The following is a 10,743-nucleotide window of genomic DNA, read 5'->3' as shown; positions in this document are numbered from 1 at the left end:
ACCAGAAACCACAGACACACAGTGTACTCTCAACCAGAAACCACAGACACACAGTGTACTCTCAACCAGAAACCACAGACACACAGTGTACTCTCAACCAGAAACCACACACACACAGTGTACTCTCGACCAGAAACCACACACACACACAGTGTACTCTCAACCAGAAACCACACACACACAGTGTACTCTCAACCAGAAACCACACACACAGTGTACTCTCAACCAGAAACCACACACAGTACTCCCAACCAGAAACCACACACAGTGTACTCTCAACCAGAAACCACACACACACAGTGTACTCAACCAGAAACCACACACACACAGTGTACTCAACCAGAAACCACACACACACACAGTGTACTCTCAACCAGAAACCACACACACACACAGTGTACTCTCAACCAGAAACCACACACACACACAGTGTACTCTCAACCAGAAACCACAGACACAGTGTACTCTCAACCAGAAACCACACAGTGTACTCTCAACCAGAAACCACACACACACACACACACAGTACTCTCAACCAGAAACCACACACACACACACACACACAGTACTCCCAACCAGAAACCACACACACAGTGTACTCTCAACCAGAAACCACACACACACAGTGTACTCTCAACCAGAAACCACACACACAGTGTACTCTCAACCAGAAACCACACACACAGTGTACTCTCAACCAGAAACCACACACACAGTGTACTCTCAACCAGAAACCACACACACAGTGTACTCTCAACCAGAAACCACACACACAGTGTACTCTCAACCAGAAACCACACACACACAGTGTACTCTCAACCAGAAACCACACACACACACAGTGTACTCTCAACCAGAAACCAGTGTACTCTCAACCAGAAACCACAGACAGTGTACTCTCAACCAGAAACCACACACACACACACACACACAGTACTCCCAACCAGAAACCACACACACACAGTGTACTCTCAACCAGAAACCACACAGTACTCCCAACCAGAAACCACACACAGTGTACGCCCAAGCAGAAACCAGTCTATGCCAAACCAGAAACCACACACAGTGTATGCCCAACTAGAAACCACACCCACACACAGTGTACTCCCAACCAGAAACCACACACCCCATGTCACTAACTTAGAAATTAAACTAGTTTAGAATGCCTTGGAGACTATAAAAACATTTCCAGTTGTCCAAACCTTTTGCTGGTACTTTAACTACATACTTAACCTTTACAATCATCTCACAACCACAATCTACCATAACTGGCCCCAACCATGTGCCAACTGTCACTCAACCCCAACCCCCTGTAATATTCACCTTTACTTGATGTTTTTATTCAAAGCCACTTATAATTATGAGGGTTAATGGTTTTGCTCAGGGGCCCAACAGTGACAATTTGACATGATCCAACTAACTCACACCTAACCCTACCTCTTATCCAGCAGCACACACCTCACCTCACCTCACCTTGAGCTTACCTCACCTTCACCCAAAGCCTGAGCAAGTTCATCTTCTGTAGTCCTCATGGCCTCCAGTAATTTTTGAACAGGTAGGAGTTACGTGGGCAGTGTTCTGTCATACATGACATACACACCTGTCACGTTTAAGAATACCTCTTTTCCTCACTAAATGAAAACTCTTGCAGTAATGTTTAAAACTTTAACTAGAGGTGAATATTTCTAATGGCCACATTGGTTTCTATGCAGTGGCTTTTTTAAGCAGTTGATTGGTATTCCATTTGTTTATTTACATTTTGTTCAGGTCTGTGCATTAGTAATTAGTGGGGTTATATTATAATGTCCCGTTGGCAACTGTTTCCAGCTCACTGTGCTGATTGGATGTTTAATTTAAACTGAGGCTGAATTCACCTCTCACCTCTGACCTAACGTGATCACACTTGTCCCGATGTCATTAACTTAATTGTATTTCCTTAAAGAGTAGAATTAGTCACACACGTCCTGTTATTGGTAAAACACATGCACACTCAGTCATGACAAAGCAAACTCCCTCATTTACAAACAATTGTCATTTCAAACATGAATACACAAATCAAGTAAAACCCACATGAAAATAAAGATGATTTGTGTAACAAACATCGTGTCAAGAATGAAAGCTGCACCCGAGACCCATGCTATTATAATAATAGTTTACTATTACTATTAAACACTGCCCCCTGTGGCTTTGGAAGGGAACTGCTGGCCTCGGATCAGCCTTTTATGTGGAAAATAACCAAGTGAATCTGAGACATAGCAGGTGAACGCGTCTGGAGTGTTGGTGCTTGCTGCCCTCTACTGGCTCCAGTGGTATATTGCATATAATTAAAATGCATTTAAATAAAAGGCAGCTGGTGACTACCAGACATAATAAGGTAAGACAGATGTGGACTACCAGCTGTAATAACTCCACTCTCTCCCCAAAGGGGTGGGGAACTTCATCTGCATACGGTTGATCAGTGCTGCTCCTGATTGGTTGGTAGTCCTCTGCAGATAGACTTCTAAGTCACTGTGTTTACAGTGAGAGAAAGTTTCTTTATGGGAAAAAGGTCTTTTACACACAGATGAAATGAAGGTGGCTTTCTCTGTGTATGTGTGTGTCTACTTGGCTGTGATTCCTAACATATTAACTAGTACTGCTATCTTTTAAAAATGGTATTAGCTACATGTTCTGAGAAATGGAACAATCCACAAAGAAGTTGACAGAAATATACACCCTGTGTAATCAAAATATTTTGATTTAATGTTTTCTTTTCTTTTGACCTTTAGAAACATCCAGTGGGACAGAGCATGTATGACAGCTGGAATGTGTGGCTTCTGAGCTCTAGAACATTCAAGAACATTCTAGAACACCACACACTTCTGGGAATCAAAGGCCAAACCTCAGCAAATATTTACCAGAGTTTCACATACATTTAAGATGGCCCAATCAGACAAGTGAGGGGTTATGTGGCGCGTGAATAAGAAGCTCCATCAGACGGAGAACGCGGTTCCTGATTGACTGAGTGGCAGAAGAGACTCGAACCAGATTAGCTGCCTCTGCCAGTCAGTCTGTGCCAAAGTATCTCTGGCCAAAGTGTGTTGGTGCCACTGAGTGAACTTCAGTCGTTAGTATGGTGATGTCAGGAAACTCCTCAACTATAGACCTCGCACCTACACACACACAGAAAGAAATACACTCCATCAAGGACAAAAAAAACCCTGACACTACGAGCACACATTACTGGGAAGGTGTGTGAGACATCTTAGGTGAACTGGGTAAGCAGAGAGAGCGAGAGCACACAAGTGGTTGGTCATAGCTATGAGATGAAACATTTGTATGAAGAGTGTGTGCATGTGTTTCTGTATCACAGAGTGTATAAGCGACTGTAGAAAGTTAACGGGTGTGTGTGTGTCTTACCATGTGGAGTAGAGAACAGGCTAAGCAGAATGATGTGTTTGGCTTGCAAACCATGTTCTCTTAGCACCCTCACTGCCTCAATCACTGTGTTACCTGTACCTAACACACACAAACACACACAAGCACTGATGGACAGCTTATTATTTTACAGAATGAGCTAGTCGATCTGTTTTTTGCCGTCATTTAAAACAGATCACACAAGTAAACCATTTAACTTGCCAGGTTCATGTTTATCTTAATAATAATAATTCTACCTCACTTGGGATTGTAGGTGATTGAAAAATCCATACCAACACATTACCTGTTATTCCATCAAAAAAAGAAATCCAACAATTCAAGTACTGTGACCATAAATTCAATATTAAATCCATAAACATGCTGTTGTAAGTTTTAAGCTATTTATGTAATTGTACATTATTTGAGAATTATTATTTACAACTGAATTGTAATTTAATGTCTTACATGTTCATATAAAATCACACTCTGTGAATCTGTCTGGGATGCTCTCACACGATAGCAAGTAGCAGTTTTACAAAATAATTTACTAACAGGTTTGACGAATTCTGTGGCATTTCTGCTTGACTGAATCATGGAACATTTGGTGTTTAACACCTACTGAAGTGTTTTAATACCTACTCAGGTGCTCATCATCTACTGAGGTGTTCTCTAAGCTCCTGGTCACAGCAGCCGTTCTAAAATCCTCGAACGGATGTTGTTTAATGATGCAGATTTTAATAATTTCTCCAAAATCTTCCAAAAGTTTCAAGCAATGCTCAAGTCTAAACTCTTCAACTCCTGAACCTCAAAGTTCAGCCTCCTCTTGGGCACATTATTATAGGTTATTATTAATGAGATGTTATATATGGCTGGGTTAAACACTCACTGAGTATAGGATACATGAGCAGCACCTTCCTGCGGCTGATGTCAGGGGGGAACTTGGCGTAGTAAACTTTGGCTTTCTGAGTCTCCTCGTCACTCTGGATCAAAATCTTACCAATGCGGATCGACCTACAGCAATCCCTCAGACCCTGCTCCATTGCCTCGCCTACACACACACACACACACACACACACACACACACACACACACACCAGGTCCAAGATCAGTACAGCTGTACAGCATCGGGGGCGTGGCTATACACCTGGTGTAGAGCCCATTCTGTCCATCATACATGTAATGTTAAGCCTCCTGTGGGTTTTATGACAGACAGATCATCTGCAAAACTTTATTGCAGGACAAACGTGGGAACAAGATACTGCGCTAAGCCTGTAAAACACAAAGTGTGAGAAGGGAGGTTGGATAATTGGTGGAGCACGATCTTGCTCTGTGTGTTAGTAAACGCTGTAACCAAGTGTGATTCACTTCCTTGTCCAACAGGGGGTGTGTAGACAGGACTGGAAACGTCAGGCCTGTCACGAAGGCATCTCTGCTCATGCCTCGGCCAATGGCTGTTTGTTGTGTTTGCTGTGTTTTGGGCTTGTCGTTTTTACCCAGGGTTAGGTAGACCAAGACCTCCAGGAGAAAGGGTTAGTTTATGTTGGCTGGGGTCAGACCTGAAGTCCCATGTCAAACATGTGAATTGTGACTAAATTATTACTGTGTCAGTTCCTTTATTTGAAAATATACTTGTTACTCCACTAGCGCCTAGCTCCTCCTACACAGGCTGGGTCATAACACACAGGTCTGCCATAACATTAAAACCACCTGACTAATATTGTGTAGGACAGACCCCCTGGTGCAACCTAAACAGCTCTAACCCATCGAAGCCTGGACTCAAGACTTCTGAAGGTGTCCTGTCTCTGGAACCTTTAGCACAGATCCTTTAAGTCCTGTTAGCTGAGAGGTGGAGTCTTCATGGATCAGACTTGTTTTTCCAGCACATCCCACAAATTGAATTGGATTGAGATCTGGGGAATCTGGAGGCCACGTCAGCTGGGACATGTGAGATGTTGATAGTATACAGTAGGAATCATTATCTTTGCTCTATTAAAGTGACCCAAAAGACTTTAATTTGGGGCGGCGGGGGGGGGGGGGTTCCTATTGCAGTATTGGATCAGGTTGTGGTGTTGACAAGGCAGATGTTCTGTGAGTAAGAACTATTCTGTGGACTCCTTCTGTCTCCTGACGTAGACGTCCTGTGGGTTTACGATACAGGTGTTTGTGATGTGCTGGGCAGTTTTCACCACACAGCACACTCAACAATAAAGTAACCGTGGTGTTTGGCTGTGAGCGAACAGTGTTTAGGGTAGCGGGCTTGGTCGTAATGATGCGGGTCTGTGTGTGTAGACGGGGTTCGGTGTGATCCCTCCTCTCGTGGAGCAGAGACACAGTGATCAGACCTTCAGCAGAGTACGGTGTGGTTTGGTATGACTGAGATCTCCTGTGATTATGTAAAGAGTGTCCGGGTGTTTGGTTTGCTAACTGAAGCTCACCAAGTGCTGTTTGCCGTCCAGCCCGGAGGAATAGACAGACAAACAACTCAGGGAATTCTCAGAGCAGACAGTGGGGCTTGTGTTTTACTGCCCCATTACAGAAGAACAGTGAGTGTTCACCAGCACACCAGAGAAGAATTTGCAAACCATTAGTGCACCCAACAGAGAGTCTGTCTGCATGAGAAAGTCATGCCATGGAGCTGAAACGTGGAGTCAGACGTTATCCTGCCACATCTCTCTGAAGGTTAAAATGTACTTTAACCCCAGGGTCAGCAAGAAGCCCCACTCTGAGCGGGTCCACTGTGCTATCCAGTGAGCACATGCGAGAAACCGTGTGGGTGCGGCCAGTCAGGCACGATTTCCTTCAACAAAATGAACCACGTCAAACTACTGCTCGGTCATCTCATCCCATCTAGTCCAGCGTAGCTGTGCTACATAAACACCAGCTGACAGGCTGGATATCACTTGTCCAATAATTGGCGTGACCTGTAGCTCATCTGGTAGAGCAGGTGGAGAAAGGTTGTGAAAGGTCACAGCTTAGATTCCGACGGAAGCACACGTAGCGTCATGCGGATAAATGTGTAAGATGCTGTAGAGGTAAATAATGGGTTTGGTGTGGAGTGCTCCTTGACAGTATTGCTAGCACCACCTGCTGGAGAGAGCAGAGCAGCTTTACTGCGTGGCCGTGACGGGCAGCAGACACTCACCACTACGCATGATGCTCACACCACAGTTGCCCTTCTCGAACTTCACGCCATCATACTTGTGCCCTGAGTGGAGAACAGGCCATACCCAGACACACGGTTGTGAAATGCGTAAATAATAGTAAATGATACAATAAAAAAAAGACAAATTCATTAATACATATTAGTATCCTAGACCTGAAATGACCAATCTAGCCCTTAGCAAATGTTAAATGAAAGAGCTACACAGAGCTCATATCAGTCATAACGTTAATCTGCTAGACTACACAGACACTTTTACACAAACATTAACATTACATCATACATCATTATTCTAAGATTAGCCATGACAGTCACGTGTGAGTCATGTAGGATGATGTGTCCTTGGTTACTGGACATCCACCAAACGCTTCAATTATTTGTATGTTAAACAAGGTATGAAAAGTGCGACATTAAATAAACCGGTTAAATTACAAGCCACTTCAAAGAAGAGTGTGAATCTGAACAGTCGTGGAATTAGTAACCATGGTGATGTGCTTACCTGTTGGCGTGGTTACAGTGCACTCGCTGTACGGGAGCTGATTGAGTCCCTCTTCAACCACCAGCCTTATCTGATATGGGACACAGACAGCCAATCACAGTAACAGAACTGGCCCGGGCAGGCACCATGCAGGAGCCAATCATGAGTTTGGGACGAAGCAGGGAGGAGCAAATAAAACGAAAACCCCACCCCCTTTACAACATCCGCTCAGGGGGACACAGAGGGGACAAATCCTCCCGGGGGGGGGGGGGACACAGAGGGGACAAATCCTCCGGGGGGGGGGTGGACACACAGAGGGGACAAATCCGCCCGGGGAGGACACAGAGGGGACAAATCCTCCGGGGGGGGGGGGGGGGGGGGGGGGGGGACGACACACACAGAGGGGACAAATCCGCCCGGGGAGGACACAGAGGGGACAAATCCTCCCGGGGGGGGGGGGGACGACACACAGAGGGGACAAATCCGCCCGGGGAGGACACAGAGGGGACAAATCCTCCCGGGGAGGACACAGAGGGGACAAATCCTCCCGGGGGGGGAGGGGGGAGGACAAATCCTCCCGGGGGGGGGGGGGGGGGGGGAACGACGACACACACAGAGGGGACAAATCCGCCCGGGGAGGACACAGAGGGGACAAATCCTCCCGGGGAGGACACAGAGGGGACAAATCCGCCCGGGGAGGACACAGAGGGGACAAATCCTCCCGGGGGGGGAGGGGGGAGGACAAATCCTCCCGGGGGGGGGGGTAGAAATCCTCCCGGGGGGGGGGGGGGGGGGGGAGAGACACAGAGGGGACAAATCCTCCCGGGGAGAACACAGAGGGGACAAATCTGTGTTCTTTGGAACAACCCCTTGTCTTGGGGATGCAAAGCCAAAATAACGTTTAAAGGTTCCTGTAAGCACCTCCAACCCCAAGGATACAAAATTCCTACGTCCACCCGGATTACGGGCCCAATTGTCTACCTCCACCCAGGTTAAGTAATTTCCCACCTGATCCACAGGACGTGAAGCGATGGATGAGGTGTTAGAGCAAGGTGGCTAGACTGTGGTGCACTGTGGTGTTAGTCTGTGGACGTTGTGCACATATGTATCCAACACACGGTTCACTTTAGACAACAGCAGAAAGCTAAAAAGCACTGAACCAGGTCTGACCTCTACTATTAGCTACATTAATATATTATGTTTCCTTACCAGTCTGTCGGCACAAAACACAAAATCGCCCCTACTAGTGGATCTGAGAGAAGTACAGACAGAGACAGCAGAGGAGACAGACACAACCAATATGACATCAGAGAAAGCAGCAGGAGAATGCTCGCGTGCTACACACTGACCATTACCGGACCACTGTGTGTGTGTGTTCACAGAGAGGCTGTGTGTGTGTGTGTTCACAAAGAGGCTGTGTGTGTGCGTGTGTGTGGAGGTTGTGTGTGTGTGTGTGTGTTCACAGAGAGGCTGTGCGTGTGCGTGTGTGTGTTCACAGAGAGGCTGTGTGTGTGCGTGTGTGTGTTCACAGAGAGGCTGTGTGTGTGCGTGTGTGTGTTCACAGAGAGGCTGTGTGTGTGTGTGTGTGTGTGTGTGTGTGTTCACAGAGAGGCTGTGTGTGTGTGTTCACAGAGAGTCTGGGTGTGTGTGTGTGTGTGTTCACAGAGAGGCTGTGTGTGTGTGTGTGTTCACAGAGAGGCTGTGTGTGTGTGTGTGTGTTCACAGAGAGGCTGTGTGTGTGTGTGTGTGTGTGTTCACAGAGAGACTGTGTGTGTGTGTTCACAGAGAGGCTGTGTGTGTGTGTGTGTGTGTTCACAGAGAGGCTGTGTGTGTGTGTTCACAGAGAGGCTGTGTGTGTGTGTTCACAGAGAGGCTGTGTGTGTGTGTGTTCACAGAGAGGCTGTGTCTGTGTGTGTGTGTGTGTGTTCACAGAGAGGCTGTGTGTGTGTGTGTGTGTGTGTTCACAGAGAGGCTGTGTGTGTGTGTGTTCACAGAGAGGTTGTGTGTGTGTGTGTGTGTGTGTGTTCACAGAGAGGTTGTGTGTGTGTGAGTGTGTGTGTTCGCAGAGAGGTTGTGTGTGTGTGTGTGTGTTCAGAGAGGCTGTGTGTGTATGTTCACAGAGAGGCTGTGTGTGTGTGTGTGTGTTCACAGAGAGGCTGTGTGTGTGTGTGTTCACAGAGAGGCTGTGTGTGTGTGTGTGTGTTCACAGAGAGGCTGTGTGTGTGTGTGTTCACAGAAAGGCTGTGTGTGTATGTGTTCACAGAGAGGCTGTGTGTGTATGTGTGTGTGTGTTCACAGAGGCTGTGTATGTGCGCGTGTGTGTGTTCACAAAGAGGCTGTGTGTGTGCGCGTGTGTGTGTTCACAGAGAGGCTGTGTGTGTGCGCGTGTGTGTGTTCACAGAGAGGCTGTGTGTGTGCGTGTGTGTGTGTTCACAGAGAGTGTCTGTGTGTGTGTGTGTATGTTCGCAGAGGTCGTGTGTGTGTGTGTGTTCGCAGAGAGGCTGCGTGTGTGTGTGTATTCGCAGAGAGGCTGCGTGTGTGTGTGTATTCGCAGAGAGGCTGCGTGTGTGTGTGTATTCGCAGAGAGGCTGCGTGTGTGTGTGTGTTCGCAGAGAGGCTGTGTGTGTGCGCGTGTTCGCAGAGAGGCTGTGTGTGTGCGCATGTGTGTGTTCACAGAGAGGCTGTGTGTGTGCGCGCGTGTGTGTGTTCACAGAGAGGCTGTGTGTGTGCGCGCCTGTGTGTTCACAGAGAGGCTGTGTGTGTGCGCGTGTGTGTGTTCACAGAGGCTGTGTGTGTGCGCGCGTGTGTGTGTTCACAGAGAGGCTGTGTGTGCGCGCGCGTGTGTGTGTTCACAGAGAGGCTGTGTGTGCGCGCGTGTGTGTGTTCACAGAGAGGCTGTGTGTGTGCGCGTGTGTGTGTTCACAGAGAGGCTGTGTGTGTGCACGTGTGCGTGTTCACAGAGAGGCTGTGTGTGTGTTCACAGATAGGCTGTGTGTGTGTGTGTGTGCGTGTGTGTGCGTGTGTTCGCAGAGAGGCTGTGTGTGTGCGTGTGTGTTCACAGAGAGGCTGTGTGTGTGTGTGTGTGTGTGTGTGTGTTCGCAGAGAGGTTGTGTGTGTGTGTTCGCAGAGAGATTGTGTGTGTGTGTGTGTGTGTTCGCAGAGAGGTTGTGTGTGTGTGTGTGTGTTCGCAGAGAGGTTGTGTGTGTGTGTTCGCAGAAAGGTTGTGTGTGTGTGTGTGTGTGTTCGCTGAGAGGCTGTGTGTGTGCGCGTGTGTGTTCACAGAGAGGCTGTGTGTGTGTGTGTGTGTGTGTGTGTTCGCAGAGAGGTTGTGTGTGTGTGTTCGCAGAGAGATTGTGTGTGTGTGTGTGTTCGCAGAGAGGTTGTGTGTGTGTGTGTGTGTGTGTGTTCGCGCAGAGAGGTTGTGTGTGTGTGTTCGCAGAAAGGTTGTGTGTGTGTGTGTTCGCAGAGAGGTTGTGTGTGTGTGTGTTCGCAGAGAGGTTGTGTGTGTGTGTGTTCGCAGAGAGGTTGTGTGTGTGTGTGTGTTCGCAGAGAGGTTGTGTGTGTGTGTGTGTGTTCGCAGAGAGATTGTGTGTGTGTGTGTTCGCAGAGAGGTTGTGTGTGTGTGTGTGTGTTCACAGAGAGGCTGTGTGTGTGCGTGTGTGTGTTCACAGAGAGGCTGTGTGCGTGTGTGTTCACAGAGAGGCTGTGT

The 10,743-nt window shown here is 47.6% G+C and overlaps 1 protein-coding gene across 1 annotated transcript in view; it reads right to left on the bottom strand.

Moving 5' to 3' along the window:
• Nucleotides 1-2,719: 2,719 nt before the first annotated feature.
• The window catches only part of uprt (uracil phosphoribosyltransferase (FUR1) homolog (S. cerevisiae)), a 61,698-nt gene continuing 53,674 nt past the window's right edge, over nucleotides 2,720-10,743 (bottom strand). The window contains exons 2-7 of the mRNA XM_035527705.2: nucleotides 8,244-8,286; nucleotides 7,056-7,125; nucleotides 6,539-6,601; nucleotides 4,283-4,444; nucleotides 3,400-3,498; nucleotides 2,720-3,152 (exon numbers count right to left, since the gene is read on the bottom strand). Of these exons, the coding sequence (XP_035383598.2) occupies nucleotides 3,046-3,152; nucleotides 3,400-3,498; nucleotides 4,283-4,444; nucleotides 6,539-6,601; nucleotides 7,056-7,125; nucleotides 8,244-8,286 (544 nt within the window). The 3' untranslated portion in view covers nucleotides 2,720-3,045. The remainder of the gene's footprint in view (nucleotides 3,153-3,399; nucleotides 3,499-4,282; nucleotides 4,445-6,538; nucleotides 6,602-7,055; nucleotides 7,126-8,243; nucleotides 8,287-10,743) is intronic.

Source organism: Electrophorus electricus, chromosome 8, assembly GCF_041902795.1.
Source record: "Electrophorus electricus isolate QZ-2024a chromosome 8, ASM4190279v1, whole genome shotgun sequence".
NCBI classification, from domain to species: Eukaryota; Metazoa; Chordata; class Actinopteri; order Gymnotiformes; family Gymnotidae; genus Electrophorus; species Electrophorus electricus.
Note: the sequence above shows the minus strand (reverse complement) of the source record. Positions and strands in the feature narration are given on the sequence as shown.